The sequence below is a fragment of the Centroberyx gerrardi genome, chromosome 23 (assembly GCF_048128805.1).
Source record: "Centroberyx gerrardi isolate f3 chromosome 23, fCenGer3.hap1.cur.20231027, whole genome shotgun sequence".
NCBI lineage: Eukaryota > Metazoa > Chordata > Actinopteri > Beryciformes > Berycidae > Centroberyx > Centroberyx gerrardi.
This window is the reverse complement of record NC_136019.1, coordinates 16,554,171-16,573,252: the sequence shown is the minus strand read 5'-3', so window position 1 is coordinate 16,573,252 and position 19,082 is coordinate 16,554,171. Positions and strand designations below refer to the sequence as shown.

The 19,082-nt window shown below is 47.4% G+C and overlaps 1 protein-coding gene across 1 annotated transcript; it reads left to right on the top strand.

The window, feature by feature from the left end:
* Window positions 1-2,005: 2,005 nt before the first annotated feature.
* serpinh2 (serine (or cysteine) peptidase inhibitor, clade H, member 2) lies at window positions 2,006-18,636 on the top strand. The gene is made up of 5 exons (XM_071916273.2): window positions 2,006-2,192; window positions 2,703-3,352; window positions 7,357-7,449; window positions 8,922-9,154; window positions 16,783-18,636. The coding sequence occupies exons 2-5, from the start codon at window positions 2,710-2,712 to the stop codon at window positions 17,086-17,088; spliced, it is 1,275 nt and encodes a 424-aa protein (XP_071772374.2). The 5' UTR covers window positions 2,006-2,192; window positions 2,703-2,709; the 3' UTR covers window positions 17,089-18,636.
* The last annotated feature ends 446 nt before the right edge of the window (window positions 18,637-19,082 follow it).

The following is a 19,082-nucleotide window of genomic DNA, read 5'->3' as shown; positions in this document are numbered from 1 at the left end:
TTGTCAGGGCGGCCTCATCATTACTAACACTGTGTGTGTGTGTGTGTGTGAGCGTGTTACGTGTTTATCTCTCTGTCTGTAATGCGATTTCATGTAGGCTGCAGGTGTGTGCCAGAAAATGTGCGGTTTGACATGCGCCCTGTTATTCAGTGTAGATGCTCAATAATTAGATGATATGTGGTTTATTTCCAAGGAACTCCGATAACAAAGTGTCTGTGAGGGAAACAGAGGGAATGTGTGTGTGTCTGGGTGTGTTTGCGAGAGAGAGAGAGAGAGAGAGAGAGAGAGAGAGAGAGAGGGGCAGTGCAGAGAGCGCTCAGTGTGTGTTTGTGCTCTCTGGTGTGAATGTGTTCCAGATAGTGCTGCTGATGGCTATCTTTCGGAGAGAGCTCTATTGATTTGGCTGGGGTAAATAATTGGTTGGGTCTACAAGCTGTCATGTTCGGCCTGATTGCCGAGCACTGGTGGTCTCAGGCAGTTATCTTCCTCCATATCCCTCTCTGATCCTTCTCCAGCCTTCTTAGTCTATCTCTACATTTATCGATCAGGACCCTATATGACCATTCTCCATCCTTCAATTTGGGCTATAATCCCTATCCCGAAGCCTTGTGTTACAAGTTCTCTGCTCCCCATGCCTTGTTCTGCTGTAGGGAGAGGGGCAGGGACAATTTAGGATGCCGAAAAAAAACAGGGAAATGAGGAGAATACAGAATGAGGACATTTAGAGGGGTCGGACATAATACGGGCTTGCCTGGCCTGCCCTACTTTACTTAGACAGGAGTCTACATCAGTGGTTTCCAAAGCGGAAGGGGGAAGGGGGGGTGGGTGTTCCAGGGGGGTCCCCACTATATTTAACTACTATTTAACTCGCTAAAAGTTAACAAAATGAGAGAGAATATATAGGGAAGACTATTTTGATCATAGGTTGCCCCCTCTCCACCTACAATATAGACAGATTTTAGACTAACTCATAACTAATGGCAAAACAATCTATTTGGGGGTTCTGGACATGAGGTTTGGGAGGCCCTGGTCTTCACACAGGGGCCTCACAGGGTCATGCAGTCAAGGTGCAGAGAAGACCATTAGCGACCCCGCTTGAGTGCCTTGGGAACTACAACCCCCACCGAGCCCACAGCCAGAGGGTTTATTATCCACAACAAGCAGCTGTTATACCTGGAAAAATGAATCATACGTTACTCATGTGCAATTCAATGCATCACTTTTTGTCAGCTTTAAAACCTCACCAGTGCCAAAATTACTTGCGCAAAATCCGAGCCATCTTTCCAACGAAAAATCACTATAATACTCATATAATATTCCTATGGGGATTCATAGTGCCTGTGGTAGATAGTGACTTTATAGTACTTTATAGTATTGTTTTAGTCTCCTATTGTAGTCTATTAACATCTGATTTTATTTAGTTTAACCTGCAAAAACTGCATAATATTTTAAAGTTTTGCTGTGGTATTTGTATAGTATCCTTCTAAAATATATCATACGATTACTATAGCTGTTTTTGGTCATGGGGGCTATACGCGACTTTGAAAACAGATATTGTCACGTTATTCCAATGCAAAGGTGGCGAAACGACAGTTCAAACTACTATCTTTTTTATTTTTTATTTATTTAAAACAATTATAGGATGTATTAGTGGCGGTTTCTGTACGTACCAGCTCTCTTTTCTTCACCTAAATTCACAGTGTTTTCGAACTGCATATACGGGCCAGGGCATAATATTACAATTTCCTATAATGTGAAGTTTTGCTATGATAGTTAGCCTGCTGTATTACGATATTACTACAGTTTCTTTGGTTGCAGGGGTGTAGCGGCCGTTAAACCCACCTAAGCTCGTTTACCCACCTTTTTGGTTAACACTTTTCTCCAGTAGCCTATACAGTGCTACATGGGGACGGCTGGAAGTTTCTGGAAAAGCCGAAAGCTGTCCGGGTTGAACGGAGGGGAAAGTAGGCTAACTTCCTCTGTCTGCCACGTCTGAGCCCAGCCAGCCCCACTTCCCACTGGAAAACACACCCAAGGACGGTGGCGGAGGAGCTGGGACACACTTGAATGAATTAACGGTAAAATTTTGAACAAACAACTTTCCTTGTAGCTGAGGCCTTCGGATATGATATAACCGAGTAGGTAGACAACAGATGTTCCGCGTCAGTCCTGTCACCGGCTCGGCGAAATCAGTGAGTCGGGGTTTTGTTGGCTCGGAAGGCAGAAACACGCTTCTTTTCTTTTCTCCTTTTCATCCTCTTGTTCAGTCCTAGACTAAAAATCCTGTTTTGAAACTTCATCAAAGTTAATTGTCACGCTATGGTTTTGCACAGCGGGTGAGATAATAAGCATGTTGCCGAGTGGGGAGGAATTTACAAAATCAACTTTCCTGGTGTAGCAGTGCAAGAACAAGGGCTGTTAGGCGCGCTACAAGTAGGAGTTACTTTCGCTGGAAAATGGGGGGCCTTGGGCTATGTTTATATAACTGTAGCTGAAACATGAACAATGTAACTGCAATGACTGCATGATTATTTTTCTAAAAGCTCAATCAAAATATGGGTAATGGATGATGTTATATTATTTTATATGTGACAGAGAGGAATGTATTGAGAGAGTGTTTTTAATTCTTCTCTCTGTCACATAGAAATGCACACACAGAATCAGTGTTTTATCCCAGTTCTCCTCCCCCCTCTTTCCTCCAGGTCTGCCATGCTGCCCACACTCTCCATCTCTCTTCTCATCTCTTTGCCAGCTCTCCTGGTGCTGGGGGGCAACACCACCGATCCATCCGACAAGGTCCCCGCCGCCCCGGCCAGTCCGCCGCCCCGCCCTCCCCCGCCCCTGGGTGACCCCAGCTGGGCCCTGGGTCTGCGTCTGTACCAGGCCCTCCGCTCCTCTGGCTCTGACTCGCTCAACACCCTCTTCTCCCCCCTGCTCCTGGCCTCCTCCCTGGAGGCGCTGGTCGCAGGGTCTGCTGGCACCACTTCCAGCCAGCTCCAGGACCTCCTCGACACCCCGCCCCCCTCCGAGGCCGGAGCCCAGGCCGGGGAGCTTCTGTCCGGGGCGCTGAAGATCCTCGCCGAGGCCAACGGGACCGGCTTCCACCTGCACAGCGCCTCGGCCGTCTTTTCCAAGCAGGCTCCCGCGGTCGACCTGGCCTTTGTGAAGGAGAGCCAGGCCAGGTTCGGCCTGCGGCACCAGCCGCTGGGCAAAGGAGACTCCAAGGCTGACCTGAAGCGGCTCCATGCCTGGGCTCAGGCCGGGCTGGGGGGGCAGGAGGGTGCGCCTCTGGGGGCCAAGATCCAGGCGAAGGCTGGAGCACTCATACTGGCAAATGCCATGCGCTTCAAAGGTGAGGAGAAACACAGTACATAGACTACTGCTATATCTATATAATTTTACTTAAAGCATTGTGAAGATGTTATTGTACCTGCTGCCTTCTGCCTTTAGGCTTGAAAAATATGGAATTGATTGAGATGTAATTGTCACATAAAGTAGTATTCAAATACTTGCTACATACTTCTTCATGTGTCATTTGTCAGCAACAGGCCTGTGACCCACTGTGAAACAACTTTTTAGCCAACTGGCTGAATGTAGCATGTAGCTATGGTCAGCGACCAACATGGCATAACTGGCTGGCTGGACTGTAGATGTGTAGCTATAGCATAGCAGCCAGGCTGGACTTGAACAGTGCTGAAATAGATCAGTGCGCTTTGTAATTGTAGAGTCACTTGGAATACTGTGACATGTCTGTAGTGGGCAGACAGTCTGTTGGAGGGGGTCCTGAAATGAGTTAATTTGCTGCATTGGCTGTGAATTGTGAGGCATATTAACGTGTGCATGCACATGCGCCTTTGTCAGTTTTCAAACCGCACTTGGAGCCTATACGCCAGTTTGCAAGGAGTGTGTGTGTGCCAGCATGCCCACCTGTGTGCAGTGTGCGTGTGCCTGTGTGTGTTTGTGTATATGTGTGTGTGTGTGTGCATGCATGCGGCGGACCCCAGCTGGTGGACACAGCAGATAAAGGATGATTCTGGGGTCTATCACTGAGAGCTTATTCATCTTCCATTGGGGGGTGATGTGTCATCTTAAATAATTGAGTAACAAGTGTCCAGACTCTCTCCCTCGGTGTCATGCCTAACATCTGTGCTCGGAGCGCTCCAAGTCTGCGGCACAGCTTGGCTCAGATCTGCTCTTTGTGAGGGGCTGCAGTGGTGAAGAGTCAGTGTTTCTACTGTAGGCATGAATACATTCTGTTAGAGGCCCATCTGTGATTGAAGAGATCTGTCCCAAAACACTATATATCCATACTGGGGGGAAGGGACTGGGTCTGTAAAAGTGTTATTTTGTTAGCCAAGGACTTAAGTTGCCTACTGCCCTTTAAAAAGTACCATCATTTTTTTAATATATTTTCTAAATAAATTTTAGTCAATCATGGCACAAAATGGCTCACTTTTCAGCTAATTTTCTTATCTAATTTGGAGTGAACCCCTATTGAAACACTGTTGCCTCACTACTGAGATGGTACAATTAATTTTTCCCACTGTAAAATTGACTGATTGAGCTGTTGATACAAGAGCTGACACTTTATGACAGCTAAACACGAGTTTTGCATGTTTTGTGAGGCTGTAAAAGGTTGGCAGTAAAACATATCTAAACTTTGGGTTCTGAGGAGTCATAAAAGTTGCAAAAAGCTTATTTTCTATCTAGCCAAACTTCAGGAGTCTCTACTGTGAGTGTATCGAAAGTGTATATGGCCAATTAAATTCAAAATTTGGAATTTAACCTGCCTTCCCTCTCTCCTCCTCACAGCTCAGCCCACATCTGTATGCCTGCTGATGTGAAAGCTCATTCTTGTTGTAGTCCTCACCAAAAAAGAAACAATGTGTTAAATATATCCTCATGTTGCACTCTTGCAGCCTTTATCTCTCTGTCTCTCTGCCTTTGTCTGTCTTGTCTCTCATCTACCTCCGTCTCCTCTTCCTCTTCTTCTTCCCACATCCCTGCTGTTCACATTGTTCACATCTGTTTCTATCTAGCTCTCCTCCCTCTCTCTCTCTCTCTCTCCTCCTCCAGGTATTCTCTCTATCAGGTGCAGAGAAGGCGAGGCTGCCGAAGAGAAAACAGGTTGCCGACAGACAGACAGCCTTCAGGAAAAAAAAAACATTCCCTGACAGACTGTACATTGATAAGCAATTTAATTAATTTTCTTTGTTTGATGTTTTGACTTCATTACGAAATTAGTTTTTCTGTTGAACCCTCGTTGGTCGGTTCATTAATTTTGTGCAGGAAATATACAAATTAGATTATACAGCAGATTGCAGCGCACAAATTAGATTACGGCAAATTGGATTCCTTTAGTTTTGATTCATAATTTAAAAGTGGTCGATAGTTTGTTTCTCACTCCCACTAGCCGCCTCTGTTTTGCGGTAACTTTTTTATTTGTCTTTGATTTCAGGGTCCTGAGGCAATTCTCAGTGTGTGATAATGTAATGGTCTCAGAGACGTTGCGGAAAATTCTTTTGGCACGGAACAGGCATCTGCTTCCTCACTTGTTTTTGTTTGTTTCACTTTTCATCCCCTTTAGTTAATTATTGAAGGGGAGAATCAAAAAAGCTCTTTGCTGTCCCTCCCTCCCTTGGCTGTACACAAGATTCAAAGAGAGGGAGGGTCGGGGGCAATTAGTGGGGGGAAATGGGTATAGCAGAGATATGTTAAAAGCAAAAGAGAAAGGCAAGAGGACTAAGCAGCGAGGGAAGTGTAAAGAGAGCGATTTCCGGCTGGGGAGGGGACAAAGAGACGGGCAGGCAAAGAGATGGGAGAAAAGTAAAGACCAAAAACTGAGAAAAGTAAAGAAAGAGAGGGTGGCCTGCTGAGACAGAGAGAAAGAGAGAGAGAGAGAGCGAGAGAGATTGACAGACATGGTAGAGGGATGTAAAAGGCCTACCTTGGGAGTTCCAGTCCACACTAGTTAATTAATTCAGGCTTTGTTCCCGTTTTAGACAAACAAACACCGGAGACGGCAGAAGAAAAATAGGATCGCGGCAAAAAAAAAAAAAAAAACCCAGCAGAGAAAAACTTATACACAAGATAACGCAACAACAGGGGGGAACGGGGAGAGGAAAGAAAAGGCGAGAGAGAACAACAAGTCCCCGCATATTTAACCTCTAATAATAGCTTCTGAAATACCACAACTACTTGTAATCAAAAGTTGATGAAGGAGGTGAAGGAGGTAGTCGGTCTCATTGATTCTCTTTTTGGTTTTTGCCAAATGCTTACAGTATGAATCAGGGAGTCTGGGAGCGATCGGATTTCTTTGCTGCGCAATTGTCTCATTGTTTATTGTTGATGGATATTAATGGATTCGGGTTTCGAGCGATGCTGGTCCCCCACTGCAGTGCTGTCCTATATTAGAAGATAATGCAGTGTAAACCCAGAGTCAGCCTGCTTGTCTAGACACAAGCCCACACAGCCACACACACACTCGCACACGGATCACCGAGGTCTGCTATGAATCCTGGCCAGGTAAATGCCTGGCAGATAGAACCTCGTGGCATTTACCCACACCCATACACACACACACACACCATGGAGACGTTGCTCATAATGCCATCATTTCAACACAACTAATGCCAACCCAGGTAACCTTCAGTTGTTCTTGAATTCCGGTGCGATCATCTTTCTCTCAAGCGAATGCCTGTGACTTGTGTTTGCATGCCTTGGGAGGAAGACTCGCACGCCGCTCTGCCGCGACTCGCGATTGGCCGGGATCCGAGGAGGGCAGGGCGGTTTTCGGGAAAAGGCCGGCGCCGGGTGTCATTCACGCTGAGTGACATAAGTACAAGTCATTATCTATTTCTTTACACCAATCGACCTCCTCGCTCCACCCAGTGTCCCCTGCTCTATTGAATGGGCCAGGGGGTCTGGGAATGTGCTGCGAGGAGCAGTTTATTACAACAGAGCAATTCCACTCCTCTCCAGCCCCCTAAATTGACAGCAGTCAGGGGGTTAGCGGGGCCGAGTGGGATGTGGTGAACGGTGAATGAGGAGCGGTGGCCTTAAGGACCTCATAACTGACTCTCTATAGCGCTCCAAACTCAGCCAACAGAACGGCTTTGTGGAGAGAATACGGCTTTCAATGGGCAGCAGTATATATCAATGATTCATAAGTCGTGTCAGCTGGTGTCACTGTGTATGAGATGTGTGTGTGTGTCTTTTGTGAACATGGCATTGTTGAACTTAGCGTCCGCCGTCTCACCTGTTTCAATCTTTCAGCATTTTCTTAGAGCCTATCCATGTCAAGCATCCAGTATTTAAAGTGGTTGTGTCCTCTATGTTTGTTTGCTGTCTCTTCAGGTCTGTGGGAGAGAGAGTTCAGTGAGGACAGAGCCGATCGACGTACCTTCCTGGGAAAGAAATACACCAAAGTGGAAATGATGCACAGAGCAGGTAAAAACACAGGCTGTCGTTGATGTCTCTCCTGCCAACAAATAGAGGTTGTGGAAAGGAATCTAGCTTTGATCTAGTAGTAGTAGTAGTAGTATGGGGTCATTATCAACAATAAGTATCTTTATCATCTGGGAAATTCACTAATATTTATCACACATGGTATTTGGGTGGGGAAGCCGTTAGGGAACGAGGAGGGATAGTAAGGGTGGGTAATAGGCCAAGGAAATGGGGAAGGGGCGCTGTGACTTCACCAATGTTTGTTTTAGAGGGAGAAGGGTGGAAAAAAAAGGAATCTAGCTTTGAAATGGCTTGAACATCTGTAAGGTCCAATCTGCTTTCCATCATCATTCATCACAGTGTATCCCATCAATTATTTATTAACATGCTTTTCATATTTTATGTGTGCGTTGTCTTAAAATAAGAACAAGGCAGTGTGAATTTCTGTTATGACAGCAGTAAAAGATGTAGAGGAGAAATACATGCTATTCTATTTGACATTATAATATGCTTTCCTATGCATAAATCAGATTAGTTCAGTGGTCTGGTGTAATCCTGTTTTAGGGAACGTTAACACCTGTTCGGAGTGGTTTAATCAAACTCTGGAGTGTTTACTCCTTTAGTTTGGTTCATTTGGGCAGGTGAGAAGACTGGCATTCGAACTTGGGTGGCACCAAGTAACCGCACCAATTAGACCACCTGAAAATGCTTGGCCCTCTTCCAAGAGAACTGCTGTGCAGTTTGTTAGGCGTGAGAACGTAATCTGAACCAACTACAGGAAACCACCCCAAAATGCAAGGTTTTATGGGTATAAGGAGACAGATTTTAACATCTGATAACCAGCTTACTCATGCTTGGAAAGCCTAGCAAAACACAGTCTCTACTGATGCTATACCTAGGTTCTACTCAATGAAATACTATCGGCCTTTATATCAGCAATACTACTGTTGGGATAGGAGATAAGCTATGTAGTAATTTTTCTTAGCTTCGCTTCACTATGTGTGCATTTACTGCTCTTTGATTTTGTAGGGCAATATTTCGTCATGTGTACTTAACTGGTGTGAGATAAATTATAGCAAAGAGTGCAGGCAAGTCCATCATGCTAAGCCAAAGTCACAGAGAGTGGAATCAGATTTGTTTTGTCCACCCCACCCCCATCTCCAAAATCTCCAACCTCATGGGGTGACAGGTTACAAAAACTCTAACTCTATTTTGTTTGCAAGCCCTGGTTTGCTTGTAATTGGGCAGTGTGAACCTAAACGAACCAAATACAAAAATGCAACAAAGTACATTTTTAACTATGGTTCAGACCAAAGAAACCAAAAAACACTTTCGTATGGTCTAGATTTCAATCAGACCAACCTAAGACGATAGTGATGTTAGCACTGCTTTCAAACCAGCTGAGCTAACTGACATTCATTTCTTATCAATATCTTGCTCTTTCCTCTCCTCTCCTCTCCCTTTGTCTGCTCCAGGTTTGTACCGTCACCATGAGGACATTGAGAACATGGTGCAGGTTTTGGAGTTGGCTCTTTGGGGAGGCAAGGCCAGCCTGGTGCTCCTGCTGCCTTTCCACGTCGAGAGTCTGGCCAGGCTGGACAAGCTGCTGACCCTGGAGCTGCTGACCAAGTGGCTGGAGAAGACCAGTGAGACCAGTATGTCCATCTCACTGCCCAAGGCTAACATCACCAGCACACTCAGTCTGCAGGTTAGTACAACAAACCCTTTTGGTCAAATTTTGAATGACATACACTTCCAAGATATTCAACCCATAAATATCTGTATGTATGCACATCTTTATGTATGAAAGGTGAGTTGTCATTATATATTGCAGTTATACTAATGGAATAGGGGAAAAAGACGGCTAATAATGAGGTGGGATAAACTTAACCTCAGCCTCCATCAACTCTTTACCCAAATTTTATTGTCTAATGTTTTCTGTTGCTCTATGACACTACACCTAGTCTCAAGGAATCATATGCTTACTTTAATTATACATCTGGGGAAAACTTCACATTTCTGTTCCCTATACAGTAGGAGTCTCAAATAGTTCTAGCTATTCCATTATGTCCATGTTGTATGGTAGTAATGGGGAGAGTGGTTTCTCTGATGCTGACTGCTTGGATAGAAGACTTGACTTATTCCTGTCCTGTTTGGCTGAGGATCTCACTGAGGATAATCAGAGTGGCTTTTGTAGCTTTCTGTATGGCACTGGCTTTACAACCTAGCCCGTCCATGACACCCTGTTCTATCTCCTGGTCACGTCTCAACGGGAGTTTCACATTCTGGGTTTGGTCCTGTTCGTGGGTGCCTCCCCAGTGGCGTCCATACTGCTGGAGCACGGCGAGGTCGGCTGGGGTTCCCGAGTTTTCCCCCAGCGCCTTGGCTGGCTCCAGCAAAGCCTGGGAGAAGGCGTGAACCACCAGCTGCTCCATCCCCACCAGGCCCAGGCCTTCGTGAGTTAGCCCCACCGCCGCAGCCACCTCGGCGGCCCCGGCCCCAGGCACCAGCCTGGGCTCAGCCAGGACAGAGTGGTACACCCTCAAGGAGGCAGCCACAGCCGCCTGGGCGCTGTCCAGCAGGGCTTGATCTGGGCTACGGAGGGTGACACTCACCTTGGAGCAGGCGTCTGCGCCCAGGGGCTCCTCCACCACCAAGCTAGCCTGAAGAGGGAGGCTTGATGGAGGATTTGCAGGTTTGGTGTGTCTGGGTGGCTGGTGTTTCTTCCTGGGGGATCTATGGGTCTTGCTGGGGGAGTGTTGCTGGTGGGCTCCCTTGCTTGGTTGGCCCTTCGATCTGTGTAGCCTGCGTCGGTACTGGACTGAGGTGATGTGCTTATGCATTAAATGCCCAGTGGAGAAGCATTTGCTTAGTTTATTGCCATGGAAATTGACAGACACTGGATCACTGCATGCAACCTCAGTTCTAGTAGCTTGTGTTAGTTTCTGTCTCTCATTAATTTCCTGTGTCCACACCACTCCATCATCTTTTGCTCCACCTGATACAGTTTCCCATATCTCTAGGCCCAGATCCACCCAGTCGTCACACTCATTTGTTTCTTCACCTTCTTCATCGTCTTCTCTGGTTTTTCCATCTCCGTTTTCTTTGTTCTCTGCTTCTGTCTTGGCCACCTCTTCCTGACTTGCACTCTGCTTATCTTGGTTCTCTTTCCCTTCCCCTTCAAGACTCTCATTATTTTCTCTATTCATGTCTCTTTCCTCTATCTCCTCACTTGGCTCGGTCGCCTCCTCTCTCTCTGTCTTTTCTCCTTGTTGCTCTGCCTCCTCGTCCTGGCCCTGTTTCTCACTTATCTCTTCTTCCTCTTTCTTTGCTTCCTCCTTACACTTTTCACCTGTGACCTCTGTTTCTTGCTCTCCTTTTCCATCTCCCTCTTCCTCTGCCTCTTTATTGTCTTCAGCGTCTAAGCCAGGGGCCTGAGGTGCCCCCTCCAGCTCAATACAGACTCTCACACAGGTGGGTTCAAATGTCACTCCTTCCCACACTTCTCCTCTCTCCCCCGAGGTGATGGGTTTCCAGCTGTACACACAGCAGCGGGCTACTACAGCCTCCAGCAGGGAATCAAACCCTGGCTGCCAGGAGGCCAGGAAGGGCCTGAGGATGGCCCTGACCTGTAGCTCTTCCCTGGGGTCCTGAAGCCTCCCACAGACCTCCCGCTCCAGGAGCACCAGGGCCCTGCCACAGCCCAGCCGGTAGCCTGCCTGGACCTCTGCTCCTGTCACCCCCAGAGCCAGCAGGTGGCCGGCCTGAGTCAGGAGAGAGGAGGCTAGGAGAAGCACCAGGCCCGCCCCATCGCCGTGCTGCATGGCCTGTTTAGTGGCTGCTGATGCTAGGGTGAATGCGTGGGTGTTGTTGAGGTTCATACTGGCCAAGACAGAGGCTGTGTCCAGGCTGCTGACCGGGAGATTAGAGAGTCCTTGGGGGTAGGAGAAGAGCAGGGATTTGGCCAGGCCACGGGGTCCGTAGCAGGGGCGCAGACGCTGGGCTAAGGTCACACAGGGCCCCACATCTTTCAGATTGTCCTGCCAACATCTCCCCGGGGGCCCTGGCCAGCGGGGGATCACAGGCAGGATACGGGTGTCTCTTGGTGGTTTTTGGTCCTTGTAGGTCACAGTGAATCTGTGGACAAGAGACAGGAGTGTTTCAGTTTCAAACTTATTTGTATTGCCAACATTGGTTTGTTATAATAATTCCGGAGATAAATTTTTTTCCCAAGTGCAATTTCCATTAAATAAAGCATTCAGCATCTCCACTGAGCCAGAGAGAGACTGAGAGTCAGAGAGAGTCAGTTCAGAGTCGGAGATAGTTGGTGGCAGAACAGTTGTGAATAACAGAGGGCAACGAAAGTGTTTTTGGTAGGAAGACCGTCGGAGTGAAACTGAGAGAGAGAGAGAGAGAGGTTAGTTCAACCTGACAGATACAGAGGGCATGCCAGTAAAACCCATTTCCCTAGGGCAGGGAACACTGACTGGAACCTATTACCATGTCCTCTTTAGATGTACATTGTAACCTCATCATGGACTGATGAAATCCACTTTGCCCTCCCTCTAGTTTAACAAACATCTCTGTAGACTCGCGCTGCCATGTTATTCTGCTAGCCATGCCCTGAAGAACAAGCTTTTGACATTAACATTGTCAGGACACTCTGGGGAGGAGGCTGTAATCTAGAACTAAAGCTTGAAACAACTCTTTTTGACACGGCTATGACTTTGCTGGGAAAGGAGCAGAATACATAGCACAAATCCTCTTTTGTCTCTCTTGCTGTAGGGCAGAAAAACACTTTTACTGTAGTAAATAACTAATAGTAGCTGTACACTGCTCTTATTATGTAACCTAATTATGGCTAAGCACTTGAATGTTTTTGCCATCGTCTGTCTCGTCATGAGTTGTCTCCCTCCATTTGCTCTCTCAGGGAAAATAAGTGCATTTGAGGAATCATTATGGAAGGCCCAAAGCTCTGAACAAACCCTCAGCCCACTCCATTCTCATTTCGTCTGTCTATCCAACCCCTTTGGCCAGTGACAGCCTGCCATGTCTCTCTGACGATCATTTTTCCAATTGGGTCGGGCAAATAATTGCTCATCACCGCGTGTTAATACTGTTTACCACTCTGTCTGTCAGTGCTTGGGACGGCCTTGGACTCTTGAGAGCAAGGAGGGGAGCATCTGGACAAATGGAGAGGATCACGGATCATGGTGGTGTGTGTGTTTATGTGTTGTGTGTGTGGGGGGGGTCCTCTTTCTCGCGGACTGTCATCTGATCAGTTGTGTCCAGTGTGTCTGGCAAATGAGGGCGCGCGAACAAACACACAATCACACACCCCTTCTTTCCTGAGTCATGTTTCGTGGATTTGCCAAATCCAAACACCCCCGTTCCCCTCCTCCACCTCCATACTCTCTGTCATCTCTCCCTCTGTTCTCATCAGTCCCAGGGATCTAATTCCTCGCCGTAGGTCTCACATGTGCCTCTAATATGCCATCGCTCAGTGGCCATGCCTTGGCTCTGCTGACCTAAATAGGAGTGACATTCAGCGGGCGAGGGAGCAGGAGAGGTGGAGGAGGAGGAGGGGAGGGGTCGACGATTGCTCGGGGACAAGGTGGAAAGCGTCACAAAGAAACTATAAATAGCCGTAGAGTTCTTTCTTTCTTTCTTTCTCTCTCTCTGTCGTTCTCCTCTGGTGAAGGGCAGACTGTGTTGGAGTCTGTGGCCGGAGACAGAGAGAGCCCTCTTAACGAGCCTGGCCTAGAGGTCACTGGCTAAAACACCCTCATCGCTCTCTCCTTCTCTCTCTGATCCAGCACTGACCGGGCCCCACACACACACACACACACACACACGCACACACACACACGTGCATGTACACACTAATGGCTGAGCTTGAGCTCCATTCTGGCTGGATCTCCAGTCACTGACTAAGACATATGAGTGGGCACAGGAGAGCTCACTCAATCATGGCTAATGAGGTCAAAAGGCCATCAAATATTTACGAGAGCACACTCCGCAGTATACAGTGTCGAGGGGCAGCTCTTTTAACACCGCCACCATAGCCTTGCATCATATGAATTAATCAGATGTGTTTCATGGCCATTAGTTAAATATCTCACTAAAAGCTAAAGCTTTTTTTGCATTCTCTCTTGTGGTAAAATGGCCTTGTGGAATAGAAAGTGCATGCGTTCATTTGTGTCCGCGTGTGAATGAGAGAAAGAGAGAGTATTGACCGAGCAAAAGCAGTAAAAGCCCATGTAAATAAGATACCAGTAGGAGTATTGCTGATGAGCCTGAATGGAGAGGCTTTGAAGCCTCAAGAGAGCTGATGGTGTGAGAGAAAGAGAGAGAGATTTCTCTAAAGACTTCATCAAACATGTCCATGAAAGCTGAGATAGAGACCCATAGTGACGCTAGCGCTATGGGCAAGTATTGAAAAAGATGGAACACATGCATTGTGTGCACTTGTTTGAGGCAGCTACAGAGAGCTGCTGCCGTTTTGTGTGTGGCCTCCCTCTTTTACATTCAGAATGTGAAGTTATTGTTGATGCTGTGAAGCATGTTGATGGAGTACGCGCTAGCAGACTCTTAAAGGAATTATATAGAGAAAGGCTTTCCAGGTGTGATAGGTAAGCCAGAGGGAGCAGGAGATGTAAACTATGCTGGAGTTGTGGAGGAGATGGAGGGGAGGCAGGGAGGAGAGCATGGCGGCGAGCAGAGTTTGTTTTTACTTATTTACTCCCGGTTTCTTCGGGGCAAGTCCCATCGTTCTGCATGCTGTGAGCAGCAACCGAGATGAAAAGAGCGCTGTTTAGCAATACTGTCTCCCTGTTTGATCTCTCTGCCTTTCTTCGTCTTTCTTCCCCATTGTGCTTATTGAGGCTGCTCTGTCTTCAAACGTCAACCACTGTGCCTCGTCAGAGATAGAGATGGAACACGTCCTGGCCGTCCCAAGCCGTCTCCTCCCCTTAAAACCCCCATCATCCCGCAGGTACATCCAACAAGCTACTTAGTCCGCTCAATCATCAGACTGAGTAAATGCGATGCGGAGCTCTGCACGCCAGAGGGTTGTTGCCATGCTACCCCAGGCCTGGTTCGACTGCACTGCTGTAGGCCAAGTGAGCTCTCTGCATACACACAGAGGAAGCCACCAACTGACAGTGCCTGTAGCACTCACTCGCAGACAAATAGCTCGGCGATGCCGTGCGTCGGGGCATCAGCAATCCACCCGGCGCTGTTCCATCTAAGATTCATGCGGCGCTTCGGAGAGAAAGGGCAGTCAAAGAGCACCTCCCAAAGGCTCTCAGCCCCGTACAATGCAGTGCCACACCTCTGCTTTGCCTCAGGCCTCTTTAGTCTCTTCTGTCACCCCCTGGCTTGGTCCCAGCATGTTGCCACGCTGTCCCTTAATTTTTAAAGACTTTATTGTTTTAAAAAATTAACTGGGAGCTTTTTCTCTGACAAGCAGAGACTCAGGGAGTCAGAAAGGAAGGCTAGGTCAGGAGGGGTGGATTTGTACTATTTATATGCTACACAGTGGCAAGGACCAGTCACCTGCACTGCTGTAGGCCAAGTGAGCTGCATACTGTGTGACTGTGATGGTTGGTGACAGTATGGCCACAGCATGACATGGTTCCATAACATAACACGCCGTGGTTGGGTCTACAAGGAATGGTGGTGAAGACTTCTCTGCCACTGGAGAGGAAAGGGAGAATGAGAAAGGACGAGCAAGAGTGACAGACAGAGAGAGAAAGAGCAAGAGAGGCCGGCTGCTTTTCTTCACAGACACATTTGTCTTCAAAGATTTGAGGAATCCACCAGCTTAAGTCTATTTCTGTTTGCTGGGTAGATAAGGAGCGAAAAACCTTGAAATGATCGCCGATGGAGATCGAGAGGCCGAGAGAGTGATGTATACCAGGGAGAGCTTGGCGTGTCGAAGAAAGAGAAGGATGAGGCGCGGAGGAAAAAGACTGAGTTAGGAATGGAGGGAGAGAGACAGAGTAGGATAAAATAGAGGCGCGCAGGGCAGATGAGGGATGGGGATGCCAGGCAAGTGGCAGAGCAGCGGAGGAAGACAGTGATGTAGTGGTAGAGGGCGGAAGGAGAGAGGAAGAGTGGAGGAATAATGGATGAGGACAATAGAAGTGCATTAGAGCAGGAGGTGGCGTGTGTGTGTCAATGTGTGGCTGTGTGTATGAAGACTGGCATGAAAACACTAGAACGGGAGTGGGAGGTGCCTAAAACTGTATATAATATTTAGTTATTTCATGTTAAAGCTGGTGACATAAGCTGACATGAGCTGACACGATCCAACCCCTTGTAGACCCACATCAACTTTTAAATAGAAAAACAGACATTCTACATGGACTGTGTAACCATCAGCCATGTGGTTTTAAAAACTAAGCCTTATTATACTGAGCCATAACAACGTGGTTTTAAAAAGCGAGCCAAAGTCAGCATGGCAGCACCTAGGGCACAATTTCATTTATCAAGTCAACTCATCCACATGATTGAAGTTGAGTTGTGTGCAGATAAAAGATATTTCCAATAAACAGAGGTTCATCAACAAAAGCTTAAAACAATGCAAGAAAACAAGATCTTCACTCACTCATCTCGCTCTGCCTTTTTACCTCCAGCCATGGCCACCCACCCACCCAGCCACCCACACACACACACACACACACACACACACACACACACTCTCCTCCGGCCCCTGGAGAAGGCTGTCACTGTGAGTGGCCCTCTGCCACGGGAGGATAAACTACCTGTCATGACAACGTCTTTCTGTGGAATTCATATCAGAGGCAAAACAAAGGAGGTGCTGAGGTCACGGGGCATCACTCTTAAATTATTCATCCTCTGCTTCCTCCTCCCGTCTCCTCTGTGCCTGTCGCCCACTTTGTACTGCCAGCTCACAACAAGGGCAACTGTCAGCCTCTTTCCCATCTCAAATTTTGGAGGGAACGTAAATAAACATTATGGGGGAAAAAAAGTCTTTTTGAAAAGTTATTGATTGACTGTTTTGAGAGGGTATGTTTATGTTTATGTTAATCATCTGGCGAGCTTGGGAAAGGGCAACACACGTCTCCCACTTCTGAATGTCACAGCATCATGAAATTTTAAAAATGCGCTTTCCTTCCCGCTCTTTGTTTGGTCTCCTTATGCGCATAATTGATCGGTATCCTGGCAGCTGTACGTCCGCAGACGCTTGCAGGACGCCTCTCTGGGGGCAGGCCGTCTTTTGGGGACGGGCTTAAGTTTTGGCAGAAATGATTAAGAGTCTGTGTCTGTTACCGAAGCGTTAAATTCCATCGCTGTGTTCCCTCTCACCAGAAACAGTTGTTGGCGCTAGGCTTGACTGACCCCTGGGACCAGAAGAAGGCCGATTTCTCCGGGGTGTCGGCCAAGAGCCAGGGGAAGCTCCACCTGGGTGCCGTCCTCCACTGGGCCTCCCTGGAGCTGGCTGCCGAGGCCGGGAAAGGAGCTGCCGATCTGGAGGATGAGACGGTGGGGAGGCCCAAGCTATTCTACGCCGACCACTCCTTCATCATCCTGGTTAGAGACAACGGGACCGGAGCCCTGCTGCTGATGGGCGCCCTGGACCACGCGGAGGGAGAGGCCCTGCACGATGAGCTGTAGCGCCACCAGGACTGACTATCATCTGTCCTCTCTCCCTTCCTTTCTCACTGCTACTCTTCCTCTTATACGCGCTCCTTCACAAAGACTACACACTGGTTTGTAAGCTGAGACATTGTCATTCACTGTGGCACACTATCACATCAGACTACGGCTGGCTGTCATACATTGACACTGCAGAGTCCTGGCACTGACACTGGCGTGCCCGACACACGCACACACACACACAGACACTCTGTCACCTACATGGCACACATGAATGAAAATACTGTACTAGACATTACCAAAGTTGACAGAAATACCAAAAACGCTAACTTGGGGAGACTTGGCATTGACACAAGCACGCACAGTCTCTCTCTCTCTCTCTCCCATTCTCTCTCGCTCTCTCTCTCTCCCACAGACGCACACACACACATACTAGGCCTCAATGTGCGAGTCAACACAAAACAAACTGGCAAACAAGAGTGCACTGACAAACACTAACATGCTGACAAGCAGAAGTGGTTACACTGACAAACACTTGAACAGCAGCAACAACAAGGAACTTTAACGAACAGAGGCTCGCAGTGACACTTGAGTCCTCCCTGTCAGACAAACAACAGGGCAGGTGTGTGTGTGTGTGTGTGTGTGTGTGTGTGTGGTGACGGGCAGATCAAGGGTGCCTGGGTGGCCTCTCTTGGAGCTGGCAGGGGTCTGTGGCGGCTCCCCTGGGCTGCATCTGAGGAAGACTGATGGATCGGCCGAGTGCTTATTGATGGGCCAGCTTAATGCTAATGGCCGTAATGAGTCACAACGCCTGTCAACAACACGGAGGGGACAGGGAACCTTTTAATCTCTTAATACCATCAGGGATCAATGGGGGCCCCAGCCTCCACCCTGACACCGTTATGCCAGTGGAAGCAAGCGTGACACCGCTTGACTTCAATGTAACAATTAGATTTTTATGATTATTACGGCAATCAACAGCGGTATCGATTCCCATTCGGTTTTTTAATGTAGCTCCATAGTGGATGGACGAATGACTGACTGTAATGAACGAACTAGAGTAGCTACTACTGGAATGTATGTTTGGTATTTGACACGGTGTGGACTGTTTTTTTTTTATTTAACTGACCTCTGTTTGCTTATTTTTTTCCAGTCAAGCTGCATTTATCAGTATCTTTATCTGATCTTGATACAAAGCAATCAATCAAACTGTGTACTGTTAATATATAGTGTGTGTGGATTCCTACAACTCTTTCTTTCTTGACAGCACTGATATAGGCCAAGACAGAGGGCTATTTTTTACTTCTCCCCTGAACAGAATTGGCTTGCATTGAGCCTCAAGGGTGCGTGGAAGCAGATTTAAAGCCCTGAACTGGCGTCAGTTATTGAATTTTGAGCGGCAACAAATGGCAGACTGGCAGCGCCTAGAAAGTTCTGCAGTCTAACACTGGCCCAAACTTCGCTAACAAACTTCACAAAGGCTTCCAAACAAGCAAGGGTAAAAATCTGTCCCTTCCTTTTCCACAAATGAATTATTGAGAAATAAAATGAAAGAATGAAAAAAAAGAGTTGCTCCTTGCCATTAATCTTAAAAAAGAATAAGTGTGTCTGCGTCTGCAATGTTTTATTAAAACGTTAGACTTTTTCAGTCCGACTCGAAAGGGTGCTTTAGTGCTTTGCTGGTTGCGCGTGTACACACACACACACACACACACTTACACACAGATAGTAATATGACATTATTCTTCTAGATGCTGGGAATGTCTGGGACCAAAACCAGAGAAAGGAGGCGTGCAGTGTATTTTCCCGGGGGTAAAAGTGTAAATGTGTGCTACATCTGTCCTGTTATGGCTCTATGTAATATGCTGCCTAGAGCCAAGGCTGGTCCATCTGATGCACAGCCTTCTTCAAATCTGTTCCAGTACGACACCAGTATGACTGCTTTGTTCCTAATTTAGTCCTCTGCACAGGTCTGCTCAGCAACAGTGTGTGCGTATTTGTGCTGGCTTATG